The sequence below is a fragment of the Rissa tridactyla genome, chromosome Z (genome assembly GCF_028500815.1).
Source record: "Rissa tridactyla isolate bRisTri1 chromosome Z, bRisTri1.patW.cur.20221130, whole genome shotgun sequence".
Taxonomy (NCBI): Eukaryota; Metazoa; Chordata; class Aves; order Charadriiformes; family Laridae; genus Rissa; species Rissa tridactyla.
The window spans coordinates 67721419-67747009 of record NC_071497.1 but is presented as its reverse complement, the minus strand read 5'-3'; the positions used below and the strand labels follow the sequence as shown (position 1 = coordinate 67747009).

Sequence of the window (25591 nt, the reverse complement as noted above, 5' to 3'; positions counted from 1 at the left end):
TCTGTAAGCAGTGGTTTGTACCAGCAGCTACTAGAGGAATAAACTTCACTAAAAAGAACTACTCATCCCATACGATTTTCTTCCCCCCCCCCAAATTGAGCAACAGTCAACTCGCATCTTGGACTTCCAAATACTCCAAAGTTTTATCTATGGAGCAAGAAGTTACCAACTTCTGGCACTCATTCCAAAACACAATCATGTATGTTCTGAGCTCTCGATATTACAAAGTCCAGCCAACTGGGGTGCTGCAATGGCATTGCACATGCACATTGCAAAACCACTACAAAGCAAGTTCACTTTTGTCAAATTTGACTTTGTCACTCAATTTAATTCAACACACAAAAGGAAAGTTTAGCTTTTCCACTACATTTCTAGCTAGCCTCCTCGAAGGGGGGTGTGGTGCACTGTGGTGTTGGTGGGGTGGGTGGTAGGGGTGACACCAGGACTTTGTTTACTTCTATTTCCTAGTAATCCCCTCTCAGGAAAGAGTAAAAGTGAAAATAGCTGCAAGGGGGACGCAAACCAAACTTCTAGAGACTAATAGTTTGCTCTCACATGCATCAGATTACAGGCTTCTGTTCCATTAACCATGTCTGCACAAGTTATCCACATAATACTGTTCTGACTCACAGGAGTGTTATTATCATTTTACATAAAAGGAATGAGAACAAAAAAAGATAATCCCTGTATAATCAGGGATTTGACTGTTATTCCCTCTTGAAGAAACAGCTTTGGGCATGAAGCGCTTGGCAAGTGTGCAGAACCATTTCCCCCAACAGATTTTTGTAATCTTTGAAGGGGAAAAATGGAAGGGAGGTTGCAGGAGAACCATCGGCACTAAGGGGATTTCAGTTCCCATGGCACTGTTTGAGCAATACACAGTTATACACATGTCCGAAGTTTTATCTTAAGACTTTTCTATTAACTTGGATATAAGCTTTGCAAATCAGCGAAATTCTCTTCCACTGAGAAGTGCTAATTCATATTAGGGCAAAGGGGATGCAAGATCAGAAATGTGATCCAGATTGCAGAAATGCATCTCAATTGGTTACAGCATGTTCACCTTTCAGATTTGATTCTCCCTACTGCCAGTTAATTTCTATTACAAGGGCAGCTCTTTTTGCTTCTACATCAAGTACAGCCCCATTTCATCATCCACTGTAGCTCAGAAGCTTCTAAAGTTTTCATATTTAAGGACTCTTCACTAACATTTCAGCTTTTTCCTTCCATGTAAAATTAAGTGTAGGTGCCCTGACTAAGCTGCAATTCTCAGAAGTAGTGAATAATTTCATTAGGACTGGAAGTGTTCCTAAATCAGCCACATTACACCTTGACTAACAGTAAGGACAGAAGGTTGAGAAGCAGTGTTTAAGGAAAAAGTTGCACCATTTGGATAATAGTACACATATGTGACCTTCCATGCATCCCTTTCAACTGCTTTGGTATTCAAGCTCCTCGAGATTTTTTTTTTCATCTGTCTTTCCAGAAGTGGAAACTACTAAGTTAACCTCTGGTGGGAACTCCTGAATGTACAAATTTCAGTACTGTAGAGCACTTTACAAGTTAAAAGCTCCATAACAGAAATAATCAGAATGCTACACACAACATACCAATATGCCCCTAGCAAACACGTAGTTAATAAGTCTGGAGCAGCTTTAGGTAAATTTCTGATTCATGATGCTGTTAGAAACTGCCAGATTAAATAAGTAATCCGTTTAGTAATGCTCGAATGATTAAGTGGTGTTTGATTTTTGATAAATCTTTAAGAAGTTTCAAAACAAAATATGGGAACATTTCACACAAGCTAAATTATTTTAATGTAAAATAATGCTTCATCCTAGAAATACTCCCATTACTGAGACAGGCCAGGGAGCAGGGAGCGGGAGAGACAGGAACAATTGCTTAATAGAGATGGGTTAACTTGCAAATGTCCAGTCTCTTGGCTTAGGTTTAAAAATTCCAAAGCAAACCAACTGCAAAAGCTATCTGATGAAACAGGTGAAAACAAAGGCATTCATTAAAGTAATGTATGATGTTTGTTTTGGGTTGCTTTTTTTAGTTTTGAAGGTGTACATAGAACAGAGAACATGTGACTTTCAAAAGTGTGGTTGAACTTCAAAACAAAGTTACACATGTTAGCCCCACACCAATTGTCTGGCACGGATGCCTAGGTACTGGGAACTTCGAGTGATTTAACTGCACCCACCGGCATGCACGAGTACAACCTGCAAGAGACCTCTAAGCAAAGCTAAACTAAAATTCCTGGCAAATGACTGGTAAAGGGCACCACCTTGGCCATTGCGTTGAAATAAGTTATCAAGGTCAAAACAGTCATCTCTAATTTCCTAAAGACTTATTTGAAGATTACATTTTGAGTTTGCAATGGCAGATTACACACAGCTTGTTTTAAGTGCAGTCAGCACAGGAGCAATACATCGACTGAAGTAGGGAACTGCTTTTTTCTTTAGACTTCTGAGTTGTAATATGAATCTGCACATTAATAATATAATTGTTATTATGAACCTTAACAGCTGCGTTATCTGTTACCACAAACCAAACTAAGTAAGACACAGACTGAAATTAGAGAACCTGAACTATCCAAAGATAAATTCAACTTGAGAGAAAGTGCCTCACACACACACACTCGTGCTAGCTGCATAGGTCTGCTTTGGAGCCTAACAGAGTTGAGACTGCACAGAGTGCCCCTCTGAAGCAGCTAGACTTGTACAACATGGCTTATTATTTTATTTACTCCTTAAGGTTCAAAGGTTTCACTTTTGTGTATGTACTTAGTGAGCTGATGAACAAACCAGAAAGGACAGCTACTTGGATCTCCCCAGATTTTCAGTGTTCTTCTGAACGCAGAACTCTGAACTTGCAGGTCCCACCCCAATATCCATACTCAAATAAAAAGTGGTACCAAAAAAAAAAACTAGAAGTCAGTGATTGCATTATTGTGACAAACCTGCACTGCTCAGCTAAAATGTAATAAATACTGCATCCAAGAAAAATTTGTAGTAAACTCAGAAAGCCTGAGCCCTTTGGCACACACGCAGGGCTATCACACATGGGGAATAAAATAATACTTCACACTGTACAAGGACATGTGCTGATGGGAATTAGTTTAACCGGTGTTAAAGCAATAGGATAAATTGGCAAACTGTACTACACATTGCACCTATATTTAGCATGACAACAAGAGAAGGGCATTAGCAGCCTAAATAAACATGCTGGCATCCAGTTCATCTTCTGAATACCCATACCACCGCTTTGTTCCTCCTCCTTTGTACTACACTGTCCTGTTAAGGGATAGCATGGGAACAATTAATAAGAATTATTTTTTCTAATTTGATTCTAGCACTCTGAAAAATTAAACCATATCCTCAGAACTGATTCACAACATGACTCAAGCTTCAGCTACAAAAATTTTAACATCAAATTCCTCTTAATATATACTGTAGAAGAGAACTAAGGCAAGAACTTCAAGTACATCCACTGTCAGTACTCATTTGCAGATCACCTGCACCACCTTCTATTTGCTCAGAAACAGAGGTTATGCAAGACATGGTATGTATGCACATACATAATACACACACTCTTAATTGGTTAGAAACCTGCTACCATAGCTAAAATTGTTTGCTTAAAGTGCTAATCTGTCAAAAGACTGTTTAGACCTATATTCTCACATCCTTCTCTGTAAAAGACCTGAACCCCTATTTTCTACTCACAACTTTGCAGTGTGTTAATCCAGGAAGAACATACCATGCTTACGCCTTCCCAACCACAACTGTTCCATGTCTCATAGAAAAGCACAATAATTAAGCACTTTACATCCCTGGAACAAAGAAAGCTGCTTTGTTTACCTGAAGATCATAAAACATTGCAACATGTGTGTAATACCTCCGCTTTCTCCATTTTAAAGAGCATGAAAAAGTGGGGGGGGCAAGATGTTTGCTATATGGTTTTTGTTTTCCCTCTAATGAATACTGCCCCCTCCACTTTCAGGAACTGTCTCCTTGTACAACACTGAAACTGCTTCGTTATGGAACTAGTGGCGATATTTTAGTTTCAAAAATGTGACAGAAAGTTTTGAACTGCATTCATGAACACTTTAAGTTTTATTACTTTTTAAAAAAAAAAACCCAAAAACTGGACCCAGCAGTTACCCAGACTTGAAATTCAAACCAGATATTTCAGCTGCAGTCCAAAAGGACAATAAAATTTCATCACAAAGGGACACATCTGGCATTTATGAAATACAATTTGGAGAAGATCTCATATATGAACAAAACAAAAAGCTCTCGTATCTACATCTCAATAGAAATATAGAGAAATATTCTCAACAGAAACAAGCCAACAATACCTCAACAGCAGATGTTTAAAGAGACAGGAAGACTGTCTCTTTAAACTGTCTCCAAATCTGCACCTTAAATGACAGCTCAATGAATAAGCTCCAGAGTAAAAGTTAGTGAATTGAAGGTTCAAGAAATTAAACCATATGTTGACCTTTCTCCTTTTAACTCATCATAAGGTACAGCTGGAGATGCATAAAAAAAGAGATGCAAAGTCATTAGAGAAACTCAGCAAGGAGGAAGCTCACTTAGATGTTTGGGGGCCAGGGTTCAAGCCTTGCCCAAGGCTGAATATGAAGAATTGCTAACTCTTCCTTTCAGGCTTAGTAAGTGATTGTTGTACACAAAAGGGAGGGGGAGACAACCCCAAGATACGTTAGAATCCACTAGTTAGACTGATTAAAATTTCTACAGACTGGAGGCACAGGAATTCAAGCACCTCATACCCTGAAAAGCTTCTCCTAGGGAAATTCAGCTGCCTCAAAATCTGCTGGAAGGGCAACATGGCAGGGTGCAAGCAATTCAACAGCTTTCTTTTTTGACACTCAAGTTGCACAGGCCTAACAGGAAGAATGCTCTCTGCTAATCTGTTACTCAGGAGCAAAAGATGAACTAGTTGGACATGTCAGCAACAGCCTTGCAGTTGCAGTAACCATGAGATGCTAGGATTTCAAGGACAACCTCCTCAGAGCATAAAGACATTCCAGCTCCTCGTGGAAGAAAACAAGCAGGAAAAACAAGATGCCATCTTGAATCAGTGAGAAACATCTGGCTGTGTTTATATACGAGAAAATCATGAGAGATAGAAACAGACTGTCTATCAAGAACAAGTACTGTGGCAACACCCATGCAAGGAAATAGGAAGGCCGAGGCTGGGGCTAGTAAGGGATACAGAGGGCAATGTGAAGGTGTTACACTGGCACTGGTAGGTTGGCAGCAAAACAAAACCCAACAATAACATGGCTCCCCACTGAACAGGGTAAGCTATGCCACGACAAAGGGAATACAAAAGCTAAGTGTATTGGATATCTTTCTTGCCTCAGGTTTTGAAGTCTTTTCCAACAAGACCTTTTCAGACTCCCAGGTCTTCATATCTAGTAGTAAAGTTTGGAGGAGAGAGGTACTATTTAGAAAAGGAAGATCTAACCATAATTACATAAAGCTGGACTTGCCAGTCCATGGTTTGTATCCAGTGGTGCTGAAGACGACAGATTAAGCCATGATGTGGCTGTTTAGGTATCTTTAAGAAGCCACACTAAGGAGGCAGAAGGTCACCCTGGAGGTTAGAAAAAGGAGGACTGAAAGAATAGCTTTTCCTAAGAGGCTGTGGAATCCCCATCTCCAGAACTCTTGAACTAAACAAGACACACAGGGCTTTGTCAAAAGTCCACAGTTACCTCTGCTTTAAACTGGAGGCTGAACAATGTGACCTCCAGACGTTCCCTGCTGTATGTACACAAAGGCTTCCTAAGCTTCCAGCCACATACTAGAAGTATGTAAAACCATTCTTGCTAGACAATGTAACAAGGTCTCCACAGTGTTCAAGATGATGTGGACATTAACAATATTGGGTGGGGGGAAGAAATCAATTCATCACTAAAATTGTTCAATGAAAATTTCAGAAGATAAAGATTCTGAATTTTATAAGATATCTCAAAGATATACTCAAAAGGGTAGAAGAACATTAGCCTTTTTTTAGCCAGCATGGTTTTTTTTCTGAAGTATTTTAATACTTTCTGGTGACATTTTAGAAAGTTTTTTTTAAAAATCGTTTTCACCACCACCTGCAGGAAACAATCATCCTGAAATACAGTATTAAAAATACATACATGTATGTATTATTATACATAATCAAGAACTACTAATATATATAACTTAATAACCCAATTGCCAGGTATCTGAATTGAGCCAAACTTTTATTCACTTGATTGATTGGTCTTGCCAGGTTATCTGAATTGAGTCTTAAACTTTTATCCACTGAATTGATCCACAAAGCATTAGCAACAAGTTGTGTTTCACATTCCTTATTGAGTACTGATATTACAAACCTACTTTTTTTCTTACATTATTACTGCAGGAAGTGATTCTAAAACCAGAAAATTAAAGGATGTATGCTTTAAATTTTGAGGTTCTAGGGAGCAATCATTTGCACCAGCAGTAACTAGAATGTATTTATTTCCACCCCAAGTATATTATTGTCCCTCTGAAACTATTCAGCAGACACTAAGTAATAATACTGCATACTTCATGTTACAACATTTATTTTTAACATTTTGTGGATAAAATGTAAGTTTAAATAGTATCAGATTCAATATACCTGACCTTTACACAAGGCTTTAATGTGCTGTTTGTGCTGCCAAGTTTATAACATGATATATATATAAACATGAAAGTCACAGTACAATCCTAAAATAAGTTCTAAAAATACTGTAAGCTGTATGTAGCACCTGCTACATTGTTTGAGAATTAAAAAAGATTCTCATTCAAATCTTCTTTCCATACCAGAAGCTTGATATGTTAGGGTTCTTTATTGGGAGGTTTTGTTCACTTTGGTGTGTTTTTTGGTTTTTTGCGGGGGGGGGGGGGGGGGGGGGGGGGGAGGGATTTTTTGTTTTTAGTTATACTTGCTTGTAGAAAGAATGTTTGTTATAAAACCAGAGAGAAAAGCCCATCACCATAGCTAAGTTCCCATCCTCCTCAAAAAATATTGACAGAACTTTTATTTAAGCCACATTTACTGTCCTTGAGATTGGATTTTACAAGCAGTAAGACGACACTCCGAGTTTACAGACACAGTTAAGACTGACTTTTTCCAGGTTCAGGCTTGCCTGGTCAAGCATGACTCCTAGATTCCAGATCCTGCTATCTAGAGATTACCAATGCTCATCTGCACAAAGGCAGTCCAGATAGAATTAGCAGCTCCTGACTGCCAAAATGAGTTAGGAGCAACCAGTAATACTGCCACATAGTATATTAGTCTATATACCATATACACAGTCTAACAATACAGTTAGAAGGCATCCCATCACCGTCTTGAAGTACAATACATTTAGTGTATTTTGTAACTAAACAAATAGGTTTTAAAGTTGCCTTTTTTCCCTACTAGAAGCCTAAAAGATTTTTTCCTGGCCAATCAAGTGTTAAGATACACTAACAAAGGCTTTTTTGAGAGTGTTGAAGACGTATCCCATAATTCATACACTAGGGGAAAACAGAAGCTCTTGATGTTCTACTTAGTTACTCGACTGGACATTCAAGCTCCACTGTTTATAAAGTCAACAACAGACAACCAGCAACTACAGCAAAGTACACTCACCACAGGTACAGTAAGTATTAATTCACAGCTCCTGCTTTTGAACATCTATGGTTTCTATTAACTCAGATCCAAGAAAGCTAACAAACAGGATGCATGAACAATCTGCCATGGACTGGATAGAGTGGACAGGTTTGGGAAGTGTGCCTTAGCTATCAACAAGGAATGGAGAAGTCATCATCTGTCCTTTCAGTGTCCCCTCTATATACTCCTCTTTAAGGAATTTGGATATCTTGCCAACCAACTCAAAAACAGACAGAGGTAAGCAGTAGCAAGACAAAAGAGAAAGAAGAACTGAACAAGAATGTGAACTGCAAAAGCCAAAGAGATCAGAGATTGCTAGAGACCACTGACTCGCATTCCCACTCAATCAGGGTTATAGCCTAGCACGCCTACCTATTTTACTGAGCCCTACTTTGAAAAAGGTAAGAACCATTTGGTAAGTCATTATCTGTACAGGTGCTAAAGAAAGTACCTTAAAGCAATCCAGTAGCATTAAAGTATACACTGGTATACTAAAAGTGACATGCTAATTGCTAGCACCATTAATAGGAGGACCCCTTGGCTTTGATCTCTCTTCATTCTTAGACACTAAAACTTGTGCGTGTATGTCAAACTTACTTTTCTAAAACACTAAAACAAGCCACTGTTACCCAGTAAAGAAACTGATACGTCACTCAGTAAAGAAACATGATATGAAGTTCTGTATCCTTCTGCCCAGTGCAACTGCACTTTAAAAATATTATCTTACTCAACTGTGTTACGTGCTTTAAGAACTTCGCTATTTTGATACTCAAAAAAAATCACCTTTGCAGACAGTCACCTTTATTGAGTTACTACACTTAATATTTATTTAAATGGAACATTACAGAACTCTACACACAACTGGTTGGCATCAAACCTAGCAACACCTTCAAAAAAGCTTGAGGATGCAGTTCTGTTCAAGTCATTCACCCTCAGGAAACTGCCATGAAGTAGTTCATACCAAGCTTCTGTGTCTAGCTTAAACTAAATGCCAAAGACTGCCTGAAGAAAGAGTTCTTTTACAAAGAGACACAGAAAAAGTGTACACAGTTTCTAATAGTAATACTTAATTTAACTAGGAATTTTAATATAACTAGTGGTTTCCATGCATTTAAGAGATTTGCAGGTGCTACATATTTTCAAGTAATATATCCCAACTCTTATATGCATCTTTCAACAAAAGTGAATGAGATTTACTAAGCACACAGCTGTGATTGTGATCCTCAGCCTAGTTTAACCTCCATTAGTACTGAAAGTGCAAACACACTATAAAAGTCGCCAAGGAGAACCAAAGCTATTTAAAACTGAAAAGGACAGTTTCGAGCATGACACAGAGCAAACAAGATACTTAAGTCAGCAAGAATTAGCTTATCAAGCTCTTGTTAGGAAGTAAAACCTTACTGAAACCAATCAAAACCCACAAGCACTTTAATTTAGACAAACAAACACAGGTCCGTTGGTTTATATTCATGATAAAGCATATATGTGTTTTAGCGTGTATTTTAATACTACTGTTACTGATGAACAATAAAGACTAATGATTACCTTTCCCCCACGCCCCATGTTATAACATAGTAGACATATGCAAAGAGTTGCAAACATCAGATTTTCATAAGACAGTACTGGAACAAAATAGGAAATGATGGTTGTCCATAACACTCTCAGCCTCCAACCATAAGTTACAGGCTTTCAGAAATACAGGTGGTTTTCTTAGTTTTATTCTTCTAGAAGTTAGTTCAAATGGTTTTTTAGGATGCACCTATAAACTTACACATCCCAGTACTGCAAATAGTTCTACAGCTCGCTCCAAAAACTTAATCTTCACGTGGGGAAAAATAAAAATAAACTCCTTCAAATAATTTCGCCTTCCAGTTTTACTACTAGAAGGAAACAGGAACAATTGTTCATTACTCAACTTCTGTACTACTTGACAGTATTCCTTTAGAAACTTCTATCTTACATCCATCTCTCCAACACACATCCACTTGCGCTACTTCAGACCAAGAGCTCTGATCTACTCAGGCATGCTGCATACCCAAACTATTTTATACTTTTGTTCCAAAACTATTTTGTACTTTTGTTAAATATAAAATGATGAGAAGGGATGATGAAAAGGGAAGAGAGAACAAACCAGAAGAGTACACTATGCATAGTGGAAGCATACAATGGATTTTTACACTGGAAGCATTGTTTTCCTCCTATGAATTAAGAAATAAACGAAGATTAGATTTGTCTTTTTGACTGTGAAACTGAGCACAAATTTCTGAAAATATGCAAAACCAACCTCAAGTTCTACTACTACACAGGAATAATACGTTCAATTCAGAACATATGATTCTGTATGCAACACTGATTGTTCCATTTTGATTATTTCTTGGTATTTCTACCTGCATATTTATTTTATGCAAGTTAGGGTAGATCGTAAAAAGTTTGCTGCTGATAAATTTGTCCAACTGATCCAGAAATTCAGCTCTCGGTTACAGTTTGAGAGCCTACTGACCTCCTCCAACTGGCTGCAAAACTCACTGCAATCAAACACCCTCCCTCTTAGTGGCTTATTAACTGTCAGGTATGTAGGCACATGACCTAAGAGCATTTAAACCACCCTTTTAGATGCTGAACCCAATTTCCATAAGAAATCCAGAATGATTTACTGGGTCACTGCATCCATGACATCCACCTGTAGAGGACAATGCCCCGCTTTAATCTACCCTTCTTTGACCACTCGCTTAGTTCTTGTTTACACCTTCAGTCCGCTGAGAGTGGAAGCACCACAGGTGAGCTCACGCTGAAGTTAACACTTCAAGGCAAGCTTTGATCAAAAAGGAGAGCCCTCTTACATCATTTTCTAGGGAGCAACAGGGACAATAGAATAAGGGAACAAAGCAGTAGCTGGGAATACAAACCTAACAGCTCATCAGTTAAAAGATACAGACAAATCTTGCTTTCAACTGGGAATTCTGAGATTTCAAAGCACTAGTTGACCAGGGAAGAACAAAAGTTAAGTGATCACTAAGCTATTGCTCCCCCATGTTATTCTCATACAACAAAAAAATCTGTTTCCTTTTTTGAGAATAAGCCAATTCCGTTTTTCAACAACCCCAAAACCCAGAAAATTTAATTTCAGGACCATTTTAGTCTTTACAATCAACTTAGATTTTCTTCTTTTCCCTCTTTACATTTGAGAAAGATTTTTGGACTCATGCAGAAGTTACACTGAAGACTCAATAGCTATGCCCACGTTGAATTTTGACTCTACAGTTTCATGCTGAAAGCCACGCAATTCTGTTTCACAAAGCACGTGAGGATGTGTAATCTTGTTTAAAGACTCATTCCATTTCAAACTTAGACTTATCTTTTCACATAGTAGCAGAACAATAAAAATAAATACCACTTTTAGTGAGCTGAAGCAAAAAAGAGTCAAAACACTTTACTCCCACCACAATGTAATAGACAACAAAATCTGCATTTCCCCCTCTTGTGTTGTAAGTTACCACTTTATCTTCTTTTAAACTCTGAAAAGTCAGTTTCTGGCAATTACTTCTGCTGACTCACCACACTAAAATTTGCAAAGCTGACAAGATACTACCAAGAAAAAAGTGTTACCTTGGGGGAGATAGCATCTCCTTTTTTTCAATTATTAAGGTTCAAGTCAGATCTTTGAGAAGTCAGTAACATTTAAAAGTGACAGACATGCTGTTTACAAATTCTTTAGTTTCTACGTTTCATGAAAATCCTCCTTTGTTTACTCTGCCTTTTTCCAAACTGAAGTTAACAGTCATACAGAAAGTGACTATTACAAGTACATCATGAATGTCCTGGAACAGAGATAAAAGTTAGACCTTACTGACTCTCCAGAGTTAGTCACAGGCACAGAAAGTCCATCCAATAATTAGTGCCTAGAATAGCTTAGAATAAGTAAATATGTCTTCTAAGCATAATTATGGGCATTAGTAATACAAAAAAGCTGCACGTGAAGCATACTCTTCTACTTAATTCTCTCAAAGAACAAACTCCAATTTGACTATTTACTACCTGCATGAAAGTTCTGCTCATTAGGATTATTTGCTATACTGCCAAATCTATCATTATGCACTTTGTCCTCTTCTACCAACAGCCATTCAAGATACAAACTGGTCCTGGCACCTTTGAACAGCTGCTGTGCATGACTTGGAGCTGGACCTGGTCCTCCACCAAATCAATATGCAACATTTTCCTGTGGCTGCTGAGATATACTATGTATGCTACTGATAGATCCACAGGGAATACATGCTAGAAGAGTAAATGAGCACAGATGACATACATGTATTTAAAAGTGACACACATGGAGAAGAGTTCTAAGAGCGCGTATAGGTATTCTTGAAAAATTCTCTAAAGCTAAGCTTCCAGGGAGCTCAAGCAACTCTAATACCAGAAATTACTCTGAACATACTTTAACATTTCCAGTAGCATTCAAACAGTGTTGTTTATAACAGTCACAGAACTCCAATGTGTCAGACACTTCATTTTTGTTTCCCTGTTATCTTGCTTCAATTGATCTGGCAGATAAGTACTTAAGGTAATGAAAGGCCTAATAATGAGAAAACCGAGCAGAGTGATTCCCTTAACAGTTCTCCGTATTTTTATACGGATACATCCAGTTTTTATTTCCTTTTATTGTAAATCTGAACTGCCTTCCTTGCCATTCCACATCCAGTTTTGAAGGCAGATTTCAAATTCTTCTCTTCATTGGGATGTGCAGACATTTTAGAAACATAAATAGAAGCCAAACAAAACTGAACATCACCCACATTTTGCAAAAAAGCAGACATGAATACACAAGACTTTATGCATTCTTCTGTACATTAATGAAACAAGTTTCCACAAATTAGAAAAAAATTCCAGTGTCTAGATAGGGTTCAAAGTTTAAAATTCATTAAAAGACATTTATTCTAGGAGAGGCACAAAAAAAATGCAGTAGCAACACCAAACTGATCATCCCCAAGTTAAGAAACGGGTCTTACAACCAAGTATACAAGGTTAGTCAGACTCACCTTCCCTCATTGATTTTTGCTTTGTCTCCTTGACAAGAGAAGTTCTCGATGTAGCCTAGACTGCAATTGATTCGTGTCCAGTCAGGCTGGCACACAGCGAGGAAGTGAGGACGAAGTCTGCCTATGGAGTACTTGGCAATGTCTGTCAACGACTGGCTAGCAGCTGCTCCAAAAATGAAGGTCCCAATGGCTTTGTAAATAGTGGCTATGTAGTTATTTCTGACAAATGAATTTGAGTGCAAATGATTATAAAAGACAGAGAGAGTCTCTCCTAGGATTATCTGAAAGAGAAATAAGGACAACAGTTAAAGATAACCTCTTTAAAAGAAAGATATTACTCTATTGCTGTTAATACTTAGACATGTAGTTTCAGAAATCAATTTTTTTATAAACATTAAGCTGCAAATTTAAACTTTCCAAGAGTCAGCAGTAACCATGCTCAAACTTTAAATACTTTTATGTAGAAGAAAAAAACCTTTTACCTTGCCCTGCCTTATGTTGAACTTATGGATTATTGAATTATTGATTTTCAGAATAAAACAAAGCCTTCTGAGAGAGTAACAGTTATCCATATTACTTGGCACGGCCCTAATTCAAAACATTTTCTCCAGTAGTACATTTTACTCTACACTGAGCCTTCTTCAGCTAAATTTCTGCTGAGCAAAATTTTTTCTCTTTTATCATAAAGTTGTTTTTTTGTTTTCCTGCAACTTTATCTTTTGCAGAAAGTAAGTTTTTCCTTAAACCAAGTATAAAACTTTACCCCAGAAGGTTGGAAATTAAACCAGACAGTCCAATTTGTACAGAAAAGCTCGACTCATACAGATGATCCAATTGGTGGGGGACTGTATGCATACATGTAAAGTGATCTTTAAAATTCCTGTAAAGATTAAATGATGGCTTCATTTGTCACTTGAGAGTGACAAGTCCAGGATCCCAGCAAAGCAGAGCTTTGGCAAATGAAGCTGTTATTAGACACTGACACCTGGGCACACAAAGTAGCTGTCAGTAGCTTTGCACATTAAGGCAAACAGACAATCCCATCAGATGTGTGACACTGAAGTTTTGCACTCTGCAGCATACCGAAACATGGACTGAAGCAGAGAAGCATCAGAACATGGACTAAAGCTGAGAAAGTTTTCAGTAAAGTAGATGTTGTTAAGCTCTTATTCAGAATCTACCTATCCCAGAGAGTAATCTCTTAGTGAAGATAGTTGAGCAGACATCACAGCCATGACTGGTAAAAAATAAATCCCTCTGTCATGGTTTGGGTGGTCCTCAAACCAGGACACTTTTAAAGAACATTGCTGCAAAACCTGCAAGAAGGTCACTCATCTCAGTTGACATGACAAAAAATTAGGTTATGTCAATGCAACCAGTTCACTGGACACAGACAAAGAGTATTCATCTTCAGTAATCTGATTGAGCATTGCAAAAAGGACACCAGCATTTGCTTCTACCATTTGACTTTAAAGCAATCTTGAGGGAAAGCCTGATTTCACAATTGAAAGATGGTCCCTGATGTTACAAAGGTAACTTTGTTAGATAAATGTTCATACAGGCTCATATGGAGATTAGATAAATTCAAAGGAAATACATCCATTAAAAATTACTACATTCATTTAAGTCTTGTCTAACTCAAAGTCTTTCCTAACCTGCAAATGACTGGCAGCAAAGGGCAAAACATCAATCTTTGCTTGCTCTATTCTTCTGTTCTTCCTCACTCATCCGTTTTAACCTTCACCAGAAATGAAGTAACAAGCTAGATGGACTTCAGTTTTGACCAAGTACTGCCGCTCTTAGGTAATATTGGCTACCAGTGGTAGTAACAGGGCAAAAAAAAGTGGTCCTACCTTAAAAGGCAGGACCTTTTAGAATAAACCACTTGCCAGTTAGTAGAAGAGACAAAAACCAAGAGTTTTATCTGCTCCAGAAGTATTTCTCTAATTTTCGAAGCAGTTTTTCCAAGAAACGGAAAACTAAGTCACAGTTTTGATTCCCAGTCCCACGTTTCTACAGTTACGAAAAAAAATTCCATCCAAGAGCAAACATAAGCTACAAGTTGACCTTTATGTTGGAACCTAGATAAAAAAATCCATGCAGTCCTTATGCAAGACAGAGTTAGATTGCCATATGCAGTCCTTATGCAAGAAAGAGTTAGATTGCCATAATATCCCTCCTGATTTTAACCCATTAGCCCAGAGAAACAGCTGGCCAATACTGAGGTTCACATTTAGCTGCTCCTTTTCCAGCTATGATTCCTAAAATATACTTGGATAAATATTTATACATCTAAAAATCTTATTTGGCATACAGGAGTTTTAACACTGCCCAAAATGTAGCTCTGATGACCTTGGATGTCACCCAACACAGAGCCATGAGAGGAGCCTGTAGCTTGTTAGCACATGTGGACAGGGATGTTGAAGCCTCTGCCGAAGGGCCATTATTGGAACTAACATGCTGTCCCATGAGATTTAGGACACAAAATGATTAACTGACGAGGTCCAGCTCTCCCCTCTGTCCATGTCCAAGGACATGTCCCCACCACTTTTTGCTCCAGCACTGATAGTGGGTTCTTTCAGGAGCCATTTCACTTAGCTTAGCTCAAAGAAAGCTGCTGTTTTCTGCCAGGTTAAGGATTTTTACTAGCTTATCCTGGTTCAGACAAGCCAGCAGAGTTGGCAAGAGACAGCATAATAGTGGACATCACCTTTTGTCCATAGTAAGCTATTAGGTTACCTCAGCTGACAACACGTAATTAAAACTTAAGGATACAGAGTCACTATATGTATTCTCAAGCCAGTTAAACTGAGCTAGGAGCTGTGGTCAAAGAGAGTGATCACAAACTGGCAGTTGAAGAGGCAATCTCTCCAGCTCGCTGTTCTGGTGTGAAGGAAGGAAGAAGAGCACCCTGTTCTCAACCAGGTTAGGTGCAGCATGAAAGTGAGCCCTAGCATTAACTCAAACACAAATGAGCCCAGTGTTTTATCCTGACCTTCAGGGAAATACCCAGGGAAGACCTCCCTGGCTACTCATTCTTTTCATTCTAGTTATGCTTTTGACAAGTTCTAGTTGGAAGGCATAATACTTTTCTATTAAAGAAAATGGTATCTATTAAACTTCCAAACACTGAAGTACTTCCAGTGACTCTGTGGCACAAAAATAATGCTAAATTAATAGGTCATGCAAACTCATATTCTGAAAGCAATAGCTCCCAAAATAGAAAAGCTTGAGACAGTAATTTAAAATACATTACTGTTAACTGATATGGTAAGGGAGGAAGTTTTTATCTCTCAGACTATAGAATTAAGCCACCATAGTTATAAGGAATTATTTTTCTGTTCTATAATTCTAGTTGTTTGAGCTCAATTAATGAAAACCTTTTAGTTATTCTTGCCAGAACACCATTTCTACTGCTTGAGCACCTGGTCTAAGGACATTATTTTGAAGTCTAGAAATCTTACAGAATACAGTTTTTGAAGCCTGTATTAACAGATTTCCCCTCCTCCCTCTTCCCCAGCCCCATTGAAATCAAATGCAATGAAGAAAAGTTTAACTTACAACAATTATACTGAAAGGAATAATTATTCCTGCTAACAACTTATAAGAAATGGTGTCCTCTTTGTATGGATACCGGATGGATTCATCACTACAGAAAACTCCTCTCTGGAAGGGGATACGTCTTGAATTGAGAATTGCAAAAGGCAAGCCAGCTAGCAAAAAGGAATAAAAAATACATTACAAAAGCAATACAAACTCTGGTGATGATTATACCCCCACATTTCTAAAGAGAAGTGCATGAAGAGGAACGGGCATGCAGCAAGTTAAAAGGTTATGCACTTCCTTTGGCCAATGACTACTGCCTTGTCTTTGCAGCTCCCAGGAAGGACTGCTGAATGAAGGAGAGCAAAACAGGATTCCTCTCACCTTCATATTTGTGGGACATCAAGTACAAAAGCATGCCAAAGCCATGATTGGAGTACACAGTTCAGTGACATCCACTGAGTTGCTCAATCTGCTGCTACAGCCACAATTATTGACTATTCCTTTACATTCCGGTGAGCAACAGTTACCCCTTTATACCTTCTCTGGACAGCTTTACAAGTCAGAAGAGCACAAATTGCATTTCAAGAAAGCAGAAGAGGGGTTCTTCTCAGGGAGAGCAAGGGCACAGGGAGTTTTCAGGAACAGATATGGAAAAAAGGAAGATTACACAAGCACACGATCCCCTCGCTTCCACACACACTGGATATTTCCCTGAAGCAATGTGGTCACTGCACAAGCCCTACAACCTCAGGGCATTGAGATTTTTTTCCCCTCTATTCCACAAAAGAGGAAGCCTTTGGCTCATCCTAAACTCAATAGAACACAAGATTAAGGCTCACAACATTTTGTGCTATTGCACCTGAAGAGACCTGCAACACTAGCCAAAACTAGTCATTTGAACAGCAAAGTCTTCAAAAAGCTCAAAATAGGATGTTCAGCAAAACAATACTCAATATTCCTTAACTTAGGGATGTACAGCCTAGTGGCATTAAAGTGCTTAATAGCCCTTGATTTTGTGCTCAAAATTCAGCAGTATTGCACATAACATGCATATCAATTTAGAGTTAGACAACAAAAATCATCTGGTGGGAGACACTCCTAATCTACCAGTAAGGGATCAGAAAGATGAAAAACAGTGTCCTTTCTTCCTGCCAGAGAAAGATGTTGCTGTAGTCCAGTTCTCCCTTCAGGACTTCTTTGTCAAGACATAGCCCACCTCTTCCTTTCCATATACACAACTACACCGGAATAGGTGGGACAAACAAGAGTAAACACAGGAAGAACAGGAGAAAAAGAAAGGAAAGGAAAAAAAAAACCACCAACAAAGCAGTAGGAGAACTGTCAGGGAGGGGAACAGAAGAGAACCACTAGGCTACACAGTCAGGATTTACAAGAAAAAAAGAAAGAGACCTAGGATCCTTTTCAACCCTCTTCCTCCGTTAACCTCCATTCATGAAGTCCTCCAAATAAAGCCTGACTTGTGGGACCACTGTGAATGAGACATAGTGTGTTTCACCAATCGTTTGCTATCGATTTTGTTCTTCACACGACAAAGTGACTGCTTAAAAGAATGCTTCAGTTTCAAAACAGACACAGAAGAACAAATAACAAACTAATGGTCATAAGATGACAGTTTCCTTGAAGTGACCTCTGATGAACAACACACAGCTTTGTCCAATGACTGAGCAGTTAAGGGCTTATCATAGCGCCCATGTATTCCAGCTAAGCCCATTGCAAAGGATCAAGTATCTTCTGTACTGTTACAGTCATAAAATCAATAGTATGCAAAGCCTCCCCTCCGAAAGTGACAGAAAAAAAAGCCACTGTAATTGTGAAGAGGGGTTGTTTCCATTTCCACGCCAGTGGGACTACAACAGACCTAGCTCTGGAAGCTATCCAAGCACACCAACAAAGCAGAAGGACAGCAGAACAGGCCAAGAGCCAAGACACAGCCTCACCAAAACACTAAGCCATTCAGACACCAGCCAGCACAGAGCCCTGGAGCTGGAATCTGTAGTACAATGCAAAAATATAGCCTTTTCTATCAGCAAAAAAGTCCCTCTCCCTTTCTCCTAATAGTAAGAATAGCAGTTTAAAAAACACTGAACACCAGACCTCATTTCTGACCTCCCCTTGTGTTGGTATTATGACAGCATGTCATCATATATCATCAGTTGTTTAGTACTTAGCTGACTTGTGCGAGGGAGGAGACAGAAGCAGTGCACAGTCATGGTGAGGGAAGGTGACTTGTCAACATAATGCTGTGGTGTTTCCTATACCATTTATACTACAAAATATATATGGAATGAAAACTTCATCCTTTGCACTGCACACATACTAACACCAAGATTCAAAACTGTATATTTGAGAAACAATGTATTTGTTTCTCTGAGAAATACACTGAGAAACAGTGTATTTTTTAGATCTCCAGAACTAGAGAATGAGGCATACAAAAATAAGAGTGTCTGGATTATTGACAGATTTACTTCTTTAGAGTAGGTAGTTTTCATCTTAATCATCATGGTAAAGCAATTGCTCACAAAATTAAGTTCAGCCTAGAAAAGCCTTATCACAGCTTCAGCACACTGCCACAAATACTTGCGATCATAGATGCCACTGATAGCACATCACCAGCTCTGCATCATCCCTCTTAAAGATCTGCTCTATGTGAATAATCGTGTTATGGCGGCTTATTCCTCATTTCCTCCTACCCACACCTAAATATTTCAGCTTCCCAAGGTGGAAGATAATATTTTCAGAGTGCTGGGATTATTCAGGTATTTGGGGGGCTTTTTTTTTTTTTTTTTTTTTTACATAATTGTCTGCTGCTAAATCAGAAATGGAAAGCAATGGTATGTGGATCATGGGAATGAAGTCCCTCATACAGTGACAACATGTACTTTTCCATACAAAGAGATGCTGCTTGAAATGTGTGCTTACTCTTCAGCAATATTGAGATTATAGATTATTATTATATTCAATTAAGTCTGTAATTGCTTGCAGCACCTTCCTGTATATAAAGATCATGCAAACAAAATACCAGACAACTCAGTTTGGTTTTGTTTTTCTTTTTAAACAAGTAAGAACCAGCTAAATACGTTATTAAAATGCCTTCTCTCATAATTTCTTTCTGCCTCTTATCTGAAACCAATTTTTTTTCTAATTGAGCAAGAAACCTTTATAAACAGCTTCCTGATTTCATAACTAGGAAAATTTAGATAAGACTATTAGTTTTAAGTTCTATGCATATACCTGGTTTGAAGTAACAAATAATTATAAGAGCTACACATTGAAATACAATACTGCTAAAAAAAGCTTACACAGTAAAATTCTTGAAGTGTTTCTTCAGTTTCCCCCAACTCTACAACAGATTTAAGAAGTAATTCTACCAGTTATTTGTCTTATTGCTGTTCTCAGCACATTTCAGTGATGAAAGGAAATGTGTTCCATGAAACCTTGCGATAAATTTCTAAAAATCTGATTGTAGCAAGATTGATCAGATTGACTGAACACTATTAAACCAAAAACTAAAGTCACAGAACTACAACATTTGTAATTTACCTTTTGCACAATCCAAGGCAGTTATGCAGTACTGGCTTTTGATGTCTTTTGGTCAAAGTACACTCCAATGTCAATATCTACTCCCTCAGAACATGCTCCACAGAGCAGGTTTACTTCTTTTAAACACATACAGATTGGCTTTACTATTAGATGGTGGGAGGGGAGCAAAAAGTAGAAATCAAACCAGAGAGGCGGCAACTCCTACTGTTTCTGGCAAGTGAAGCCATTAAGAAAAACTTCTCACAATACTTAGGGGTTTGTTCTGTTTTAAATGAATCCACAATGTTTGGTTTAGTGGGATTTGAAGTTTGTTTCTTAAAGCCAGACTTAATTTCTAAAGTCAAATCCAAGTTATTTTAAATACATAGTTTAAGTACTTCTGCAGTGTGAGTCTCTCTCTCTCAAAGACAACACAGAGACAGGGAAAAACAAGCAGAAGAAAACTGGCATAAGCAATGAAAGAGGCAAAGGCTCTTACTATACTAAGTACAACAGTAGGGCTTTCCCTAGATTTGTGATAGACTTGTTACTTTTTCACCCTGAGAGATACCATAATTTTAGAAGACAGGAATAATTTTTTGCATCACATGGATATTTCCTAAGCATGAAACCTGCTGGCACAGAAGGACTGGATATGACTGAAGAGAACAAATGACATTTGTCTTCATAATGGTACAATTATCATTAGTGTCAAGGTCTTTAACTTCTCAGATACAACTGAAGAACACATTTTAATAGAAATATAGGAGGTGGTCCACGTCCTTGCCAGAAGATTTTCACATAAAAGCCTAAGTAGTTTCTCAAGGAAAAATAACAAAGATTCAACAAACAGTGGATCACTGGGAAAAAAATCCTGCTCATCTGGCATAGTCATGTGTTGCCACAGTAAGTTAAAAGAATAGCTCTGCTTTTTCTACAAACACCAGTTTTCCCCCTAAACAAGCTACAATTTCTAAGGGTAGCGTTAGGTTTGGCACTTTAAAAAGGAGAATTAGTAAAAATTAGTTGGGCTCAGTTTTACATTGAAGTAGAAGAAACTGGGGAGGGGTGTTTTGTTGGTTTTTTTTGTTTTGTTTTCTTTAAGTACTCCCTTTAAGTAAGGAGTGAAGACAGAGGGTCATTAAAGGCTCTCTACTGAATACTTCCTATATGACAATATCAAAAAGTATCCCTGATGTATACTTTATTTTCCAAGGCAATTGTAACACAGTGAAGAAATTGCCTAAAGGGAAAATGACAACAGGTATGTTAAGAGGAATTATAAGGTTGGGAAGAGGTTACCGGTAAGGTAATCTCAAGGACAAAGACAACAAGCTAGTGTTATGCAGTGCACATGCCAGCATCATTAAAGAATAACTAGTAGATGTACTGCTGACAGAGCTAGCAATTCTTTGTTTGATACAGTGGAAAATCAAGGTCAGCCAGCTCTGCCTGCAAAACAACTCTTCAAGACTGAAGCAAGAGAACAGATTGAGATTTGTGCAGTAATGAGTTCAGAGTCATGCACTTGGAGCTTAAAAACTCTGATGGGCCAGCAGCTTGTCAGTTCAAAATATGAGGGGAAAATAATGTCTGCTTATTATGGTTGTTATACATCAATATATACATCACATATATACTAGGTAGGCCATTAGACAAGTCTTTCCAAAGGCGTTAACACTTTTAGCCACCTGACAAGAATTTCTTCCAAAACAGCACTCAGTCAGAACTTGCAAACATGTTTGGTTTTAATTCATCTGTCTTAAAACCAGACAGAAAGAATGGGAAGGTACCTTCCTCATTATCTCAAAACCAAAAAAAGTTGGGGTTTGCAGTTTAGCAGAACTTAAGGACTATAAATCAGCTAATTGGATAGCCAGTAGATATCAGAAAAAAGAACAATACTGATCCAATAACAACCAAGAATAAAACAGCCACAAGTACAGTTGGCAATTAAAGATATTCCTAGTGAGAGATATATATATAAACCTCTTTCAGTCAGAATACAAAAGGTAGAACCACAAGTAGCTCAACTGATAAGACTAAATATTTTAAACAGCTATAGTATGCTTGTCTACAGTCTGACTCATACAGTCTAAAGGATTACATTTCCTCACAAGTTGAAGTGATTTCTGACTGATTATGTTGGGTTTTTTTCCTTAAATATCCTGTGTAACACAAGTCTACTTCTTTCCAAGTTTCTAATCTTGATTAGGCTTCTTCACTGTTACTGGGCATGAAGTTGATTTCTCCAGAGAACTAAAGGCTGATCACTACCACTCCAGTGAAGAGAGAACATTGCATTATATGTCAACCTCGAGTTGTTCTTTCCATTCTCCTCAGGAAGGACATCATTTGACTTTTATCCATGCTGTATTTCACCAGCTGTGTTACTGATGTCTTTTGTATTTACTGTTCTGAGTACCCTACTTTACTGCCTCACTGCACACGTTCTCCTCCAGGGCATTCATAGCAACACTGAACAGGGCAGGCTCCTGGAGAGCTCTACCTGGCACCTTCCTCCCTTGTGAAAGCCAGGGAGCACTTACTCTTACTGTCCATTTCCTGCACTTCTATGAATTATTTTTACATTTAAGGATTCTTCATCTAATCCCATGACTATTTAGTTTCTTAAGATTTTGGTGAAGTAGTCCTTTGAATGTACAGATCTAAATAATGAGATATTTTTAATTTTTTTAAAAATCTTGTCGTTGGAAGAGAACAGATGTGATTGACACCAGGGAACAGTAGACAACGGTTCAGACATAAAGACAAAATAGCTTTAAACATCTATGCTTAAGCAGCGGGTAGCAATAGTCTCTCTCCAGAGTTTAGAAACAAAACACATTTAAAAGACTTTGCTATCTTTTTTCCCAGCCCTTCAAGAAAATCCACCATCACTTTCATGCTGTTATCTAATGCCAGCTTCATGCTAGCTTTAAACTAGAAATGACACCTAGTCTTCTTACTAAAAAAAAAAAAAAAAATGTTTTAGTGTCCTGAGGTTTAAGTCTCCTTCCAGCAGAAATTAAGACAGAACACTCAAACTAACATTCCCCTAAATCAGTTAAAACTTTTGAGTTGAGTATTACTCTGTATAACTGCTCATATTCTGTGGGAGTTGGTTATGGTATCGTACTGGTCTTAGCAGATTAAGTTAAGACTTTGGCTTCTCCTCAGTATCAGAACAACACTACTTTCCATTTCTGAAAAGGAGCTTTAGAGTTCAGGAGGACACCTAGCAAGAGATATGCTTATACCACCCGTCCACAGTTCACCAAGATCAACTGCTGCATTTTGTATTTCAGCTTTCTCAAGAAGAGATAAGTAAAATCCATTTTACTCCTCAAGGGAGAACAGAAAGAGGTACAATGAGGTGAGCCAGAGGAAGGGAAACAGAGGAGCAGCACAAAAAGGAACTTCCCCCCCTTTCACTGACTTTTCTTGTTGCTCATCTCTGGTTTCTGGTGCAGTCCGTTCCCTTTTTTGCCACCCCCTTGAGTCTCTTGTCTAAGTCGTAGTTGTTAACAGCAAGTCATTAGTAACTAGGTATGAGACTTGAGACAAACAAAAATCTATGCCACAGACTTTTTTTGGCCTAAATGTCAAGACTCTTAAGTTGCAGCTCCCTCTCCCTATGTTTCTCTTTAGTCCATTTTACCCTTTCATCTACTCTAATACCTTCAAAAACATCTCCAAACAACTGTGACTGCTTGGCTTTCTCATAGTTATGTCCAAGCTTTCCTTATTTTAAAAGCCCTTGTCTGGAGCTCCTTCCACTGTAAGGCTGCCAACTATTTCATTCAGTTTCATATACTTTGTATTCTTCATTACTGCATTAACAAATGTACCTGAAGTATTGAGAAAAGTACAACAATTCCACAGATTTAACAAGCAATTTATTTACTTAAAATGAACTGCATCTGGTAAGAGCAATTTGTACAAGTACCAAACTGGAAGTGCTGCTCCTCAGATTTCTCCTCAACTGATTTCAAACCGAGCCCACCAGAACACCCTCGCCGTAGACAGGGCAGAAGTGGGACCAAAGGTGGATGCAGCAACTGCTATTTCTCAGCCTCTGTCCCCTACAGCACTGATCTAATCAAGGAATTACTCATCAATTCAACCAAAGGGCATCACCCTGAACATTAACCCTTCACATAGTATAAACATGGGTTGTTATTATTATGTTATAATGGCTTTAAACAGAGTCTGAACGAACACAAATTAGCTTGGATTCAGGGATGATACTGATCTGTACAAGAAGAACAGTTAGTATCAAGTAGAACTCATGCCAGATTATGAAGCTCAACAGCATTGCCCAAGAAGTTTTTCAGTGCCATGAACAGACCAAAAAATACATGAAGATCAAACATTACTCATTTAAAAAGCAACTTGAAACCTGAAAGTTAAGTTAAAGAATGCAAAACTCCACTCTAGTGTCAAACAGGAAGTTAAATTTCAATTAGTTGCAAAACTATCAGTGAGCCATGCTTTGACACTGCTGCAAATAGATGAAGTGCATGTCTGCCAATCTAACAGTCTTCAATAGGTTTCATTACAGATCCCTGCTTTATCAGTATCTACCACAGCAGTAGCTACATTTGTCCCTCAAGAAACATATAAATTAGCCCAGTAATTGTTTATGTTGCTAATCAAATCGGTGCTTTCAATAGTTTCCCTGCAAAACATAGCTAAAAAGATTAGTTTCTTTTGACAGAAAAGAAATTAGGAGATTGTCTCCAAAGTATGATTGTGCTAATCTGTAGGAAGTTACAGTCAGAACATTGATACACATGGTAGAAGGAGACATTTCTGAAAACATTAAGCCTCATGCCTAACAGGTGGCATGGTGGCACAGGAGCAAAGCTACCCAAGTCCCTTTTGGGAAGGCATCGTGACAGTGAAGACATCAGCCTTTGCCAAAGTAGACCAAGAATATTTTGGTTTTGTTTTTTGAAGTAGAAGACAACATGACCTGACCACCTAAATATCTTTTGGATGTGTCCGAGGTGAAGAATTTAAGTCCTACAGGCCCTGAACTCTGTTTACTACTGAACACCTTCCCTGTGAGGAACATTAGCATTTGCATTAGTAGCAACAGTTGCGGTAAACTACTTTGTTTCCCAGAAACTCAGTGCAGCATTTTGGCTGAGTTAGAAGAACTGAACTCTTGTCCTCTCACAAATCAGGCCATCATATAGAAACTCACCAGTAGGTTGAGTTCAGCTTCAGCTCCTGAACAGAGCAGCCAAGAAGTTTTGGCAGGGAACTACAGAAATCCTGCTTAGAACGTAGCATGGGGAGCAGATGAAAACTCAGCAACTCTTCAGTTGCTCTGTTCTTCTGCTCCTTTGGCAAGAAGGATGCTTCAGAGAGGTGTTCTTTGTTCTGTGCTTCTCCTTCCCCAAACTGCACCCACCCTTAGATCTAAGGTAAGATGTAGAAGAGCCACTAAAGGCAGCAGTTCTAAGAAGCAAGATGACTTGAGGAAGAGAAAATTGATTTGGGGGTGAAGTCACCAGAAAAAACTAACTGAATAGGACACATGCAAACAGGCATGGTTGGACCTTGCTGCAAGAGAAAGACACTGATATTAATTTGTCATTAATACTTAGAAGAGAGCTGATCTCATGCAGACAGCGAAAGTCCAAAAATGCCAGACCAAGTACATCATCTTAGATGTTTCAGAATATTCCTAGAGTTGCAATCTATAGACATCACTCCCTAACTGGTCATGGCTTTTAGACTATTCAGAATTGCTTCCTTGGGAAGGTAGAAGT

The 25591-nt window shown here is 38.3% G+C and overlaps 1 protein-coding gene across 2 annotated transcripts in view; it reads right to left on the bottom strand.

The window, feature by feature from the left end:
- PLPP1 (phospholipid phosphatase 1) overlaps positions 1–25591 on the bottom strand; it is a 67414-nt gene that overhangs the window by 21000 nt on the left and 20823 nt on the right. The window contains exons 2-3 of one of the 2 annotated variants that reach the window (XM_054185315.1): positions 16284–16435; positions 12723–13003 (exon numbers count right to left, since the gene is read on the bottom strand). In XM_054185315.1, coding sequence (XP_054041290.1) covers positions 12723–13003; positions 16284–16435 — 433 coding nt within the window. The remainder of the gene's footprint in view (positions 1–12722; positions 13004–16283; positions 16436–25591) is intronic. The other variant, XM_054185314.1, reaches the window with a different exon arrangement.